Genomic DNA, 15,391 nt, shown 5'->3' on the forward strand with positions numbered 1-15,391 from the left:
GTTAGTGTGGTAAAAGGTTAGTCGATTTGTGTCAGTGGTTTGTTTTTTAGTTTGGAAAAACTCTTCCATCTTCCTTCTAATGAGTTCTTGGGGGTCAAAGCATTGTGATGTCTTCGATTTGTGCAGGAGTTCAGTTTGAATTCGACTGGCTTTGGCATGACCTGGGCTAGCTTGAAATGTCTGCGAGTTTATTTATCGATTGCTTGGGCTGGTTACTCCAGGTGTGTTTGTCATTTTTCTTTGGGGGTTCCGTTCGATTCTCACGAGCTTTTCCCTTTTGATTGTGGCCAAGTCCATGATCTCTTCCACTTCCTTTCATAAAGTATGGATGAGGGTTGTCATCCAAGTGGCTGTTCTGCTGTTTTGGGCAGGTATTAGCATAGGAATCTAACAGGGAACCCTTGCTCATTTTGGTGATAACATTTAGAGATGATATAACATCATGTGTGTTATGCAGCTGAAAGTTCAATATAACAGAAATTCTTTAAATTAACATGAAGTCCAGTTTAGCATAGGGAAGGGTCAGCAGGTGCAGAGGGCAGATGGGGTCTGGATCACTGAAAGCACAAGAGCAGCATGTGTAGCTCCAACCATCATAAAGCAAAATCCAGCTGGAGCTGGTTCTTCTCTGGATGCCTCAGGATCCTCGCAGGGTTTGGCCTTTGTCTTCTGAAGCTGGCACAATCTCCAGATGCCTCGGGATGGGTAGAAAAATACAGAACAGATGGAGAGAATTAGCGTAGTTGCCATTTAGGATAGATGTACTGGAGTATCAGGTTATGGGATGAGTTACGTGTATGCCAGATTAAATAGATGCGTCTTGAGTCTACTTTTAAACTGGTAAACTGTGTCTGAACACTGTCTGGAAGGCTATACCAAAGCTTTGGAGTCGAATATGAAAAAGCCCTACCCCCTTTTGTAGATTTTGAAATTCTGGGAATTACCAGAAGTCCAGAGTTTTGTGATCTTAAGGTGCGTGGTGGATTGTAGCGTATCAGAAGACTGGTTAGGTATGTGGGAGCTAAACCATTTAAAGCCTTGTATGTAAGTAATACTATTTTGTAATTAATTCTAAACTAAACAGGTAGCCAGTGCAGGAATGATAATATTGGAGTTATATGATCATATTTTCTGGATCTAGTGAGAATATCTCTGTGAACACAGGTGCTAGCTGGTCTGCGCAGGCTCTGAGAATATGACCTGAGATGCCGTCTGGTCCTGCTGCTTTCCTGGTGTTCACTTTCTTGAAGGCTCTCCTCATGTCCTGCTCGGAGATGATGAACGCATTTCCAGTGCTGGCAGTGTCTTCCTGTCTGCAGCCGTTAGCGCCGCTTGCAATAGCATCGCTAGTGTCTTTAGCTGCAGCCTCGAAGCGAGCATAGAAATTGTTCAGCTCGTCTGCCACAGTCACGTCTGCGTTCGTCATACCGGATGTTGGTGCTTTATAATCCGTTATTGTCCTTAGTCCCTGTCACAGGCATATAGAGTCACTCTGTTGGAGCTGTGACTCTAGTTTCCTCCTGTAGCACTGCTTCGCCTCTTTCACTGCTTTCCGGACGTTATACGATGCAGCCTTGTACGGGTTCATGTCCACCGACGTAAGTCCCGCGTTGTAGGCAGTGGAGCGAGATCTCAGAGCATCGCAAATGGTTTTACCCACCCACCACTTCTGGTTGGGAAACGTTCTGATAGTCTTTTTCTCCACGGTATCATCTGCTAGTTTTCCAATGAATCCCACAACTGCTTCCGTAAACACGCTGACATCATCTGAGCCGTTTCTTAACATGTCTCAGTCTGTGTCATCGAGTGCGTCCTGTAACGCGGCCACCGATTGGTTCGTCAAGCACGCAACCTCACCTTTGAAGCGGAACTTCCTGTTTTAACAGGCATCTTGGTTCGGATTGGACATTTTTGGTGCTGCTCGCATTTGCAGCGTGAATTAGTCAATGTTACTGGCGAGCTTGCCAAGGTCTTTGAAGTCTACACCGTGCAATTCTCTGTGGCTGGAGGGGGCAGGTTTCCTGTCTTTTGCCGTGAGGTAGCATTCTTTGGAGGGCGCTGGGGGATGCGTTGAACCCGCCGGTCACTTCTTCCACTATGTGTTGGTCCAAAAACAGGGGACCTAGTCCTGCTCAGCAGGGGTGAAATGGGTGCTTGTCATTCCCTCGATGGATCGTGGCCCCATTCACAGACAGGCTTGAGTTCCTCTGTGATGCCGTAGGACTCTTCTTTACTATGTTCCAGCTGTCGCATGAGGTGGCTGATCTCATTCCTTGCCTCGTCCAGGTGAGTTTTGAGGGCTTTAATTCTGCCGTTTTTCTTCCTGGATTAGCCTTTTCTAGTAGCTCTTCTGCAGAGTGCAGCCTCCTAGAGAGATGAGTGTAGTTTGCTTTACCTTGTTCCCTTTCATGCAGAGTAGTTGCAAGGGTTTCTTGCAGCCTGGTGATTTCCACTTGTCTTGCTCTACTTTGTCACCCCTTTGCCTGTTGCTCAGCTTGAGGGCGACAATGAGTGTGTGACTTAAGTAGCTGGTGATCTTGGACAGTTCATTGGGACTGACTTGGGTTTTGTCTCAGAGCTCATTAAATTTTAATCCAGCTGGTCCAATGAGCGTGCTGTTAGCTGGGAGTCTATGTGAGAAGAGCTAGTGAACAGTTACCGCAGCTAGAGAACAGAGGCAGGAAAGAAAAACCACACAGAGCAGGGGATAGAGTAATAATGGTAAGCTTCCACTTTCCTATAAGAAGAGGTTATCTTTTTTTTTTGTTGTAAGGAAAGGTTAAAGCTAATGGTAAGCTGAGGGAACAAAAGCATACAGAATATGCATTTTTGGTGGCAGTAAGTGTTCAATACCAAATATATTTTTCCCCTTTTATTTTTTATTAATTAAGATTTATATTAGAAGGGTACTCCTAAATAAAGGGGTTTTGAAATAGGAATTTCTCAGTACCAGGACTGTGATTGTTGTTTAAAATTTCCTCTAGGCGAAATAAAACAGTAACAACTATAGTATTGGATTACTCAGCATTAAGGTTGACAACGGACGACTTTCAAAAGGACGACTTTGAACCTAGGAATTCAAATGACATTATTGTGTTAAGTTTCTGTGGTTCTCTGCTTTTGTGACTTTCATAGATACACACCCAGAACAGAAGCAGTAGTCAACTCAGAAGAGGAAACTGAGAAAGAGAAGAAAAAAATGTGGTTTCCTTTCAAAAGCTACACTCGATGCTGTGTAAAACTCTATGGGAACATCTCTTTAAAGAGATGCCATGTGAAGCATGTGTGTGTCAAACATGCCAAATTTTGGCTTATATAACCTTGGTCAGGTGACATCATCTAATGAGGTGCACCTGCAGGTTATAAATAGGAGTGAATCGGAAACATCCTCAGGTATTTTTGTCTTCAAGGACTGCATTGTATTTGTGTGTGTGTGTGTGTGTGTGCAAGTGAATATACAAACAAAAACAGAAAGTCTTAGATAACTCACCAATATGGCAGAGTTGGATAAGAGATGCGATCCTTTGTGTGATATATCTCTTTCGGAGGGCTATCTCCACACTTCCTGTTTTATGTGTTAAGGGGAAGAGTACGCTCTCCTTGGAGGGAGAGTGTGCGCACTGTGATCTTCTGATTAAGGTGCTTTGCGCGCGGCTCGCTTTCTTTAAAGAGAAACTGTGGGCAGCGGCGCATTCGTGGAGTTCACGTGCCGATCTGGCAGACGCGCATGGGACAGAATCCCCCCTTTCTCTCGCGCTCTCATCAGATCAGGAAGTTTTAGCATCCACTTTTCAAGCTCGCTCTGGCGCTTCCTATGAATGTGCAGAAAAGACTTGCTTCAGCAGAAATGGAGATAGCCACCTCAGAGCGCTCCTCTAATGATGACTGCTGGCGTCCCCTTCTTTGGCGATCTCTATAACGAGTTAACTCATTCATGGAATCAGCCCTATTCAACCTGTGTATTTGTGCTATTGACATTAATTTATTTAACTGTTATTGATGCGAAAGCGCGGTTTTATATGATGTTCCAGACTGAAGAGATGCTTGCGGGCTATCTCTCTCCTGGGAGCTCATCCTCCCTGAAAAAGCCCACACTCCCCACCAAGCCGTGTAGGCTAACATCTTCGTTGGTGGGAAAAGCTTTTTCAGGCAGCTGTGTGGTTTTGCAAGCATACCAGGCTGACCTGCTTAGAGATCTGAGCACTGGTAGATCTATTGATGACGCAGTGTTTGCGGAGCTACGCGGAGCCACAGATTAATTTCTCCGTGCCACCAAGCAGACGGCCCATGCTATCGGATGTTCTTTGGCTGCCATGGTCACCACGGAAAGACATCTGTGGCTTAACCTCACAGGCATCAAGGACAGGAATCGCGCTTTCCTCCTTGATGCCCCCATCTCACCTTCCGGTCTCTTTGGCGACACCGTAAACACCGCCGCCACTAGGTTTTAGGAGGTAAAGCTCTATGAACAGGTCTTTGTGAGGTTTCTCTACTGCTGTGCTCAGGAGTTGGGAACCTCAGCCAGCCAGTCCCAACCAGGTCTGGTCGTGAGGGTCGCGCTTCACAATTCCCCTTAAAAATACTGAACCTAAGGAAAATCATCTTTACCAAAAAAATGTATTAAAAAAACAAGTTCAAAACACTGATGCTTGCCTACAAAGCTAAAAATGGCCCAGCACCCATTTACTTCTTTCCGCTAATTACACCACGCACTGCAACACGTTCCCTCCGATCCTCTCAGGGATCAAGGGTGGCATTCATCCAGGCTCTTTTCTGTTCTGGCACCAAGGTGGTGGAATGAACTTTCTCTAGATGTCCGTACAGCAGAGACTTTGACTATGTTTAAATGACGACTCAAGACGTATCTGTTTCTCCAGTACTTGGACTATGGCACTTAGTTATTAACCTAGTTAACCCTGTGTAAGTATGTATCCAATAATATAAACATTAAAGCACTTTTTGTAAGTCGCTCTGGATAAGAGCGTCTGCCAAATGCCTAAATGTAAATGTAGGTCCTGAGGCTGGTCTCCACTTCCATGAAACCAGAATAGGTGCATTTGCTGATGAGTGCAATCTGCAATTACAGTCTTTGCTGAAAAAGGGGCCATAGAACATGTTCCCCTGCCAGACAAAAACCCAGGCTGTTAAAGTCAATGGTTCCTGGTTTCCAAAAGAGACGGGGGAGGGGGGGGTTTGCTTGAATTTTTTACATCTTTGTGGCCTGAACATCAAAATGTTGACAGCCCAAATTATTGTTTCTTAAATCCAACCAGAGGATTGGTTTGTTACAATCGACCTGAAGGACGCATATTTTCATATAAAAATATTGTCACAACACAGTAAGTTCCTGAAGTTCGCTTTCGGGGGCGAAGCTTACCAGTATCGTGTCCTTCCATTTGGCCTAGCCCTGTCACCCCGCATATATTTAAAATGCACAGATGTGGCTCTGGCCCTATGATTCCAGGGCATCCGTTTTCTGAATTATATATACGAGGCTGATCCTGGCTCAGTCTTAGCAGCTAGCGCTTCAACATCGAGATGTCGTCCTAGGTCACCTCTATTCTTTAGGATTGAGACTTAACGCTGGGAGAGGTTTTCTATTTTCCTACTCAGAGGACAACGTATTTGAGTGTTACATGAAATTCGATCGCAATGCAGGCACAGTTGTCTCCTGTGTATGTCGAATTCATTCTCCATACCCTAAAGGAAGTCAGGCTAGGCCAGAAAGTGATTTTTTTATCACTTTCAGAGTGTTCTTGCTCTCTTGGCAGCTGCGTCCACGGTGATACCTTTAGGCCTTCTGTACATGAGATCGTTTCATTTGTTTCTAAGCGGCAGGGCATTTCATCCAAGGGCCAATCCCCAGAGGCAAATAAGGGTTATGTGCCAGGGGCTTTGTGCCCTTTCTATGTGGTTCAGACCCCGGTTTCTGACTTTGGGTCCCACTCTTGGTCTGTCTTGTCATCGCAAGTCGCTAACGACAGATGCTTCCCTCTCGGGCTGGGGTGCGGTCATAGATGGCTGTCCAGCCCAAGGGATCTGCAGAGGTCATCTTCTTGCATCTGCATTGCCTTAAAATGATGCCTCTATTTCTGGCCCTAAAATACTTCTTTCAGCAGTTGAGAGGCTACCATGTCCTCGTGTGGGGGGACAACGCTACTGTAGTCTCATACATAAATCGCCAGGGCGGACTGCGCTCCCGCCGCTTAAACAAGCTAGCGCACCAGTTTTTGCTTTGGGCACAGCACAAGCTTCTGTCCCTCAGGGCGATTTACATTCCGGGGCATATGAATGTGGGTGCAGGCGTGCTGTCCATACAAGCTGTGACACATGGGGAATGGTAACTTCACTCTGAAGTAGTCAGTCAAATCTGGGAGAGATTTTATGTAGCAGAGGTGGACCTCTGTGCCATGCAAGAAACAGCACAATGTCCCCTTTACTACTCTCTGACTCCTCCAGCTTCCCTGGGTCTGGACGCAATGGCCCATACGTGGCCCAAATTATTTTTATGCATTTCCTCCGATAGCTCTGATTCAGGGAGTCCTGGCGAAGGTCTGTCAACAGGATTTGTGACTCTTATTGATAGCGCCCCGTCGGCCGACCAGAGTGTGATTTTTGGATCTAATATTTCTCCTCGATGGCTCACTGTAAGTGATTCCAGAGAGAACGGATCCCCTGTCTTAGGCGCAGGGGACAATATTTCATCCCTGGAAGCTTCACGTCTGGCCTCTGAGGGGGACCAACTAAGAGATGCTGGTCTTTCAGCCAGCGTATTTGAAACTATACTTAGTGCTAGGGCTCCCTCTAACTTAGGCCCTCAAATGGGATGCATTTGAAAGTTGGTGCATGGCAAAACATGTTCACCCAGTCTACTGCTCAATTGTTTCAGTGATGGAGTTTCTTACCGGTCTTACCGAACACTCCATCCCCTCCAGATTGCAGTGAACCTCTCAAACAGCCTGCGGCTTTTAGCACAACCATGCAAGGTTCGGTGGAGGCCTGTCAACGACTAACTGGCCTGATGTGTCAAAGGGCTAAAACTTGGGGCAGCCCATCAATAGCCACCAGGTGGTTCACCCAAGCCTTTGCTTAGTTAGTTTTTGTTGACTCCTTCATTGCACGATTGCTGATGCCTGCTGCTTGACCAAAGTGCACTACTAGGACCGAGATATTCGGTTTCACCCCCAGACAGCACCAGGTTACATCAGAACAGGTGACTCGCATGCTGCAACTTACCGTCACTGCACCAGTCAAGCACTAGGAAAGGCGCCATCAACTACCAGGTTTAAGCAAAGGGAAACCTAAGAGGTTCGGGCTTAGTTACTTAAAACGGATTGAGAAGAAGTAAGACCTAACAGACAGAGAAAACTTGGTTGCGAAAAAAAATCAAATTACGAATTATAGCTAATTATTAAGCTTAGGAGCAATTTGTAATTAACTTAATTGAATACCTTTCATTGAATTAGGGACCCAAGTCTAATTAATAACTTAATGAATTAAAAAATTTTAAAGTAATAATGATAGTTGGTGATCAAGTTTGAAAGACGCTAACGGTAGCTTATGCTAGGCTTCGTTTACAACTGATTTTAGATAGCGCTGGCAGACTGCGCTTGCGAACTTAAAAGTTGTCCTGGAAGAGGTTGTTTAGAGTTTTTGGGTCACAGTCTTCGCTATGGTTACGTACATCACTTAAACGATCGTGCTAGTTCAACAGTTATGGGTGGTTAGTGAAAACGGCAGCGCATTTAACAATGAACAACCCAACACTAGTTAGCTGAACTCCTTTGACTCCACTTGTTAGAGTGGGGCAAACAAATTTATTTTTACAACAGCCCATTGTCAGACAAAGTCTACAGAGACATAAGACACACAAAACACAAAACACATGTGGCTTTTAACTGCACATTTTACTTGATCAAGATTACCACTCCCATTCAACACAGTTGGTCACTCTTACTCTCACTCTTACAAGGAACACGCTTACTCCTCTCCCGATCCTAATCTACAATACATGAAACTACATTACCTAAACACACACACACACACACACGCACAAATACACACAAACAGTTCAGAGGGTTAAAGTTAATATAGTTCTTTTAATAATGTTTACTAAATAATGTTTACTAGACTAGAATGTCACAAGAGCAGAGCCTTGGGTTTAATATTACGGTTTAGTTATGAATTGAGCACCCATTTTTAGCAAGGTATGAAGCTTTGCTTGTTTACTTGTGTTACGTTTCGTTCTCATCTGTTGGTTCGCCTCCAACAAAGAGAATCACGGCATTGCTGATTGGTTGGTGCACGGTTGTTGAGATGACATCTTTCAGGAAAGTGCTCTGGAACTTCTTCTGAGGGTTTCTTCACTGCAGGACTTTGGAGTTCTGGCTTTGGAGTCCATATGGTTCCTCCTTTTTGTGCATACATTTAACCTGTTGTTTGGTCTGTCATGTGAGAGGCCATCTCAGTGGAGTTTTAGTAATTTATGTAAAATGAATAAACATGAGTCTGGTTCATATGACTAAGATTTCATGCACATTAACATTCAATAAATATACAGAGCTTTCATTTGATACTAATACATACCCATTATACCTTTATCTATAGCAAGCATTATACCTGTTAATTACCCTTCCTAAGTTCAGGATAAAAATGTTAAACACAACATAAAGACATCAAACATCCTATTTGAGTACATACATATAATTTTATATTTGCCCTAACTGGCATATTTTAATTGATTAGCATTCTATGTGTCCCTGAAGCATTGAAACACATTCTGGGGGGTCAGCAATTGCCAGGGGGTTTTAAAACTTCCCTATTCATGGGATTTGTGCTGATCTATACTATTTGAGTGAAGATGTAAAACTGCTTCTCTCTTGTGCCAGGAAGATGCTTTGCAGATTTGCACCATCTGAGTCGGAGACGTTTTTTACTCCTTAATTGCTGATGTCAGAAACTGTCTCTTCTTCGTTTAACGGCTCCCTTTCCGGTGGCCGGCTAGTCCCTACATATATGGCATAGCCTGGCTATTGACTTTATTCACAGGTAGCACTATACATGATGGGTGCATGGACCACATGACCTTTTTTCATTAGTCTCACTAATATTGTTGACATATTTTTTCGGCTTGGCAGTCTACCACACTTGGATTGGACATGTTGTATTTTACATGTGCTTTAATTTTAGTCTATGAAGTCTAGTGTCATGCTAGCCGAAAAATAGGGCATCAAAATTGTTTTTCCATTATGAAGTGTCAAATTACGGGCTCTAGCTTTTTGTCCAGTCATGTATAAAACCATTTATGTTTTAATGAGATAATACATTCTTATGACAAGTTTAATAAACTGTAACCAGCTCCATAAACCAAAGGTAATAGTTTTTACAAATACTTGTAAAAGTATTACACGTTCAACTATAGCTCATAAGTAAATTGTTTGTCTAAAAATTCTCTCTTGCAGTTGCTACATTTATTTTCAATTCAGCAGATGGTTATGAGTTGAAGCATAAACATTTTGCCAAAGTACATGTAAGAATGGAACAAGGTTTTATTTTGCATCGCCAATCATTTGACCAAGGGTTGCACTAGACGGGGTCTTACGAATAAGGGTACAGTGTGTGACAATTGCGAGAAAAATCATTTACTTCAGTGTCATGTCCATGTTAATGGTATTGCATTAAAACTATAGGTACATGCTTTGGTCTTTATACCAATTTAACACAAGCGTACTTACTTCCTCTTTTTGCTTCACTCCCCCTCCCCACCATGCCTCTTTTTTTCCCTCAAGAGGTCTTTCTGCAGTGCAGTGGTGGAAGAGATCAAACTGTCATTCACGTGCGAGAGAAGAGTGAAACACAAGCGGCATCATGCACCACTCACAGCGAAGACGGACGCCGTGATCAACATGCACACCTTCAACGAGCACCGTCTACCGGGAAAGGACAGCATGAGCTGCAGCAGCGCTGCAATGACACCCGTGTTTCCATGACATGCCTAGGTGATGGTCACCTGAGGCATATGCCCAGTGCTGTGCCAGAGAGCATGGACTATGGCTCTGAAATGATAACGGCATTCACCCTCAACCGCAGAGACACCCGGAACCATACAGCCAAGCAGAATGGTGGAGCAAGCAGCAACCCAGGTAATGACCATGTCCTTAAACCCATGTATCCCACCATGCCATTGAGAGAGGGAGGACGCTCTGTATCCTTTCTCTGAGAAAGAAAGAGAACAATGAGGCCAGTGCTAGCTAAGACCAAGTCTAATGTTTATGTATGAAAAACAAACACATGTTCACCATCTGTTCACTGGAAATCAAGGAATGCCCAGTAAACCCAACCACCCCCTCCCACCAAAATCCCACACATACCGAGAAGAAAAGAGACAAGCAATCTATTGGAATTAATGATTTAAGAGGGATAAGAGGCTCCTTTGAAGTATGGCAATAAAAGAACTCCAAACTGACACAAGGAGTGTAGATTTTTGTCCTGGAGAACCATTTATAGCACATTAAATTAATTTTGAAAATTTGTGCTCTCACTGTTTTCATTTGAGTTTGTAATGCACTGCGGGTCTTTGAAGCTACTCTGGAGAAAATGATTCTATTGGGCTACATTACTCGAATGCTTTGAACTTTTTATTTAATTTGAAATTGTAGATTCACTTATTGGTAAGATCTGCAGTTAGTCACAGCGTGAAAAGCTCTAGCATTCCTAAGAAGGCTACACAGAAGGTAGCCTCTTTCATGGTTCACAAATTGAATGCACAAAACAAGCAGGGTTGAATCACTCAAACTAGCATAGCATATTGCCATTTGAATTAACAGACTTGTACCACCCTCTCCCCAGGAAATTACAGTATTAAAGATTCTGAACAGCGTGCTTTGTCTTATCACAGTGCCAAGACTAAATTTCATTTGTTTGTGCTGTACATTGCTTGTGCCACCAGATGTTTTGTACACATTTGATGATAATGAGATGACTGATTAACATAATTGCCAAAGACCAGTCCACAAAAAAAGTTAAATATTTAAATACACCATGCATTCTAAATATGTAGAGAATAAGACTGATTCAGAGGTTTCTCATATGCTCAATATTTTATCTTAAGGCATAATTGTTAATCATATAATAATTACGTATGATGCAAATTACTTGGTAACCTAAGTTTGGTATAATGTAGTAAGCAAAAAAAAAAATTATATAATTGAGAACAAATCTTTCATTAACTCCAGTGTGGTAGTGACTTGCATTTAGCATAACACATTTCCCTTTTTCATTTCAATACAAATAGTAACATATATATATATATATATATATATATATATATATATATATATATATATATATATATATATATATATATAGAGAGAGAGAGAGAGAGAGAGAGAGAGAGAGAGAGAGAGATGAATAAATGTATTTAATTAAATATCTGCCTAATGTGGGAATAGTAGATTTCCTATTCTCAATAGCCTTTGTTCAACGCATTTGCAATATGACATTAGCACACTTTGTATCCAGGCTTTTCAGTTATTTCTGTACTGTTGTCTGGGTCACTAAGTGACTTGTAAAAAGGACAAAAGGGTGGGGGGATTTTCATTGTGTTGTTATTCCAATAATGTACAATATTAGAACAGGAAAGCACATATGTACAAACATAAAAAACAAGTCACTGTCCAATATTCTACACTGTATGTGTAACAGCCCCACAATGTACACTTGGTGCTGTGACCCTCACTTCATTGTGCGTGTGTGTGCATGCGTGTGCGTGCACGTGTGTGCGTGTATGCATCCAAGTATGAGTGCATTTCATCTAGCAAAATTTTTAAATGCTTAATGGTGTTAGCTCTTGTAAAGCCTTTAGCCGTTATTCATTTCACAGACATAAGCTAAAAGCTCTGCAGCAGCAGTTAGGCTTTTAGCATGCTGTATGTGAGGAGGTACTGCAGTCTGCCATGATGTTTACTGAAAGTAGCATTTTGATTCTTTTTTGCCAGTTTTGAGGGTTCGGTGCAGCCTCATGCTTTGTTAAAAGGGATTCCTTAGAACTAAGACAAAATTTAATGATTGGATTTTCTATACAAAGAGAAAAAAGACCCCCTTTTATACTATTCTTATTTCTCCTGGACAGTGACCAACATTAAACGACTGTTTTATAGACAGCATTAGCTTAGTTTTAGTGTCTAAGGTTTCCTTAATTGTGTAGATGTGAAAAACAATACAGTTGACCAGTGTTAGCATATTGAGATGTAGGTGCTAAGAGTCTTGCTGCCTTTTCAGGTAGCACAAGAGACTGCATACCTCTGTGAGGTAAACATAAAGAACAGTGTCAAAAAAAAGCATCTTGTGTTCAGTATTTTTATTGCTGATAATGTAACAATCACAATAACTCCAATTCATGTGACTTGGTGTTGATGCGGTGAAAGCCCATTGTGTATGTGTCATTTAAATTTCATGTAATTTTCACACCCTCTTGCAAAGTAGACTATATATTAGATGAAACTAAGAATTATTGTATTTTGCTAAATACTGATTTTTACCTGTAAATTGTCTTCTTAATTTCCCAGCACTATTTGTTTTTAATCTGTCAAATGCTGTATCAGACATTGTACATGCATTTTGTAGTATAGGATCTGGTATATAGCTATACTTAGAAGGAATTTAGAGAAACGAGGTACATGCTCATTACCATTGGATAATGGCAGTACCAAGTGAACAAAGAAAAGTGTATAATGTATGTAGTCCCCTTTTAACATATTCATAACAGGTGTACATAAAGAACTGAATTTTATTCTCATTACAATATAGCTGTGATTGATTTGAAGAAAGATACGACTTTTTGTTATTTCTTTCACACTTGTGAAACACTGTTTATGGCTCTCTAGAAAATAAACCTTTTATCATTTTTAAATACATAACAGATTTCATTTTGCGAAGATCTTGAAATGTCTGGCTATAAATGTGAGACAAAAATCTGATAAGATGCCTTTTTTTTTAAGGATTATAAAGTAATAAAATATGATAAAGTAATAGATTTTGACAAAGTATCAACAAATAACTACAAATCATTCAAACTGGTGATCTCAGTTACTTAAATAAATTAGGTAAAGATGCTATATAACTCATTCACATTAAATCTATGTTGTGGTACCATAAGTATTTTGTAATTTCTTTTTGTGTTTCCAGTCGTGGACTAAAAGTTTGTAAATTTGTTGTTAACTAGATTTCCTAATGAATGGCTTCTAAAGTGTAATTTTAGTCATTTTAAAGACAACATTATGCAACAAACACACCTTAACGTTTTACAGTTGTTCATGAATCATTACATAAATGGGTTAACAAGTCAATGTCAGAAATAAAAACATGGAAAGTTTTTTATTGGCAATAATCTAAACCAAATGCTTTATGTAGCTGCTAATCAGCCCACTATTCTATACAAAACTGTTTCATTTATTGTTTATCTTTTGTTCTTGCTTGGGAGTTTCTGTTTTTATGACTAAGGTAACATCCTTGTTTAACAGCCATTCATATAGAAATCAGAACAGTTCCAATGGGTTTACAAACCTTTTACACTGCTGTAAGTCTACTTATCCTTACACTGTGAAAAATTTATTTTGTAACTTAAATGTATTATTTACTGTGGCACAGTGTAAAGACCACGTTATTCAAATATTTCTGTAACTTCATGAACTATTATCGAGAAACATTTCTGTATTGATTACAACTTATAGACCATTTAGTTTGAGTATTTGAATCAGTCCTATTTATGGAACATAAACCTCTATTTTATAAAAGAATTATTAAACAATGTGAATGCTGTTGTTTTGTAAGATTACATGAAACGAATGAAAAAAAAAATAAAATCAACTTTTACAAGTTCCTTGATTTATTCACAGGTTCTTTTCTATTGTTCAGTTTTTTTATTATTATTATTTGGAGAGAAAGTGATGCATTAAATTGTTTTAATGGGGGATGTGTATAGTTAACTAATATCAGGGTGCTGCCAGGGTTCCTTTTTTTGAACATAGAATATTTCTATGAGTATAGATTTTGTAATGTTTTTGTAATTTCTTTCCCGGTAATTGTACATCATGAGAGGATGCATGTCAGCAAAAGAAGGATTAAAAAGGCAGGAGAATGGTTAAATTCTTTTTCTTTTAACACACTGTGAATAAAATGTACAGATTGATGTATGGGTTATATGATTGATAATAAGTTTTAAATAAAAAATACATGAAATGTGTTAGTGATTTCATCCTAGATTTTATAGAATCAGCATTGACTGAGCAAGCATCGCAATGCTACATTATAATTGTTCACATTCACGAGACACAGTTACATGTACATTCAACGGTTAATTCAATTCTGTCCAGATAATTGAATAATGAAAAAAGTGAAAAGTGTAAATTTTAGGATGTTTATGGTTAATGCCATAAAACTGTCATTAAGGATGTGCATTTAATATAGTTTGATGTTTATGTTCTAAAATTGTTAGTAGTTTCAACAGATTCATCAGATACAGTGGGGCAAAAAAGTATTTAGTCAGCCACCAATTGTCCAAGTTCTCCCACTTAAAAAGGGCTGTAATTTTCATCATAGGTATACCTCATCTTTGAGAGATAAAATAAAAAAAAAACACATTTGAAAAAAAAAACAAGAAAATCACATTTTAGGGCTGTAATTTTCATCATAGGTATACCTCATCTTTGAGAGATAAAATAATAAAAAAAAACACATTGGAAAAAAAAAACAAGAAAATCACATTGTAGGATTTTTATGAATTGATTGGTAAATTCTTTGGTAAAATAAGTATTTGGTCACCTACAAACAAGCAAGATTTTTGGCTCTCACAGACATGTAACTGTCCTCCACTCATTACCTGTATCAATGGCATCTGTTTGAACTCATTATCAGTATAAAAGACACCTGTCCACAACCTCAAACAGTCAAAAACATCAAATTCCCTATGGCCAAGACCCAAGAGCTGTCAAAGGACACCAGAAACTGAAAGACTGAATCTGCAAGAGGTAAGCAGCTCGGTGTAAACAAATCAACTGTGTGAGCAATTATTAGAAAATGGAAGACATACAAGACCACTGATAATTCTCCTCAAAGATCTGGGGCTCCACACAAGATCTCACCCTGTGGGGTCAAAATTATCACAAGAACTGTGAGCAAAAGTCCCAGAACCACACAAAAAATCTGGTGAATGACCTGCAGAGAGCTGAGACCAAAATAACAAAGGCACAAAGTAACATCAGTAACAAGATGCGCCACCAGTGACTCAAATCCTGCAGTGCCAGACGTGTCCCCCTGCTTAAGCCAGTACATTTCCAGGTCTGTCTAAAATTTGCTAGAGACCATTTGGATGATCCAAAAAAGGATTGAGAGA

At 40.4% G+C, this 15,391-nt stretch overlaps 1 protein-coding gene across 1 annotated transcript in view; it reads left to right on the top strand.

The window, feature by feature from the left end:
• Positions 1-11,183, top strand: part of grik3 (glutamate ionotropic receptor kainate type subunit 3) — a 142,979-nt gene extending 131,796 nt beyond the window's left edge. The window contains exon 16 of the mRNA XM_053494552.1: positions 9,791-11,183. Within this exon, the coding sequence (XP_053350527.1) occupies positions 9,791-10,219 (429 nt within the window). The 3' untranslated portion in view covers positions 10,220-11,183. The remainder of the gene's footprint in view (positions 1-9,790) is intronic.
• Positions 11,184-15,391: the final 4,208 nt, after the last annotated feature.

Source organism: Clarias gariepinus, chromosome 4, assembly GCF_024256425.1.
Source record: "Clarias gariepinus isolate MV-2021 ecotype Netherlands chromosome 4, CGAR_prim_01v2, whole genome shotgun sequence".
Classification (NCBI taxonomy): Eukaryota; Metazoa; Chordata; class Actinopteri; order Siluriformes; family Clariidae; genus Clarias; species Clarias gariepinus.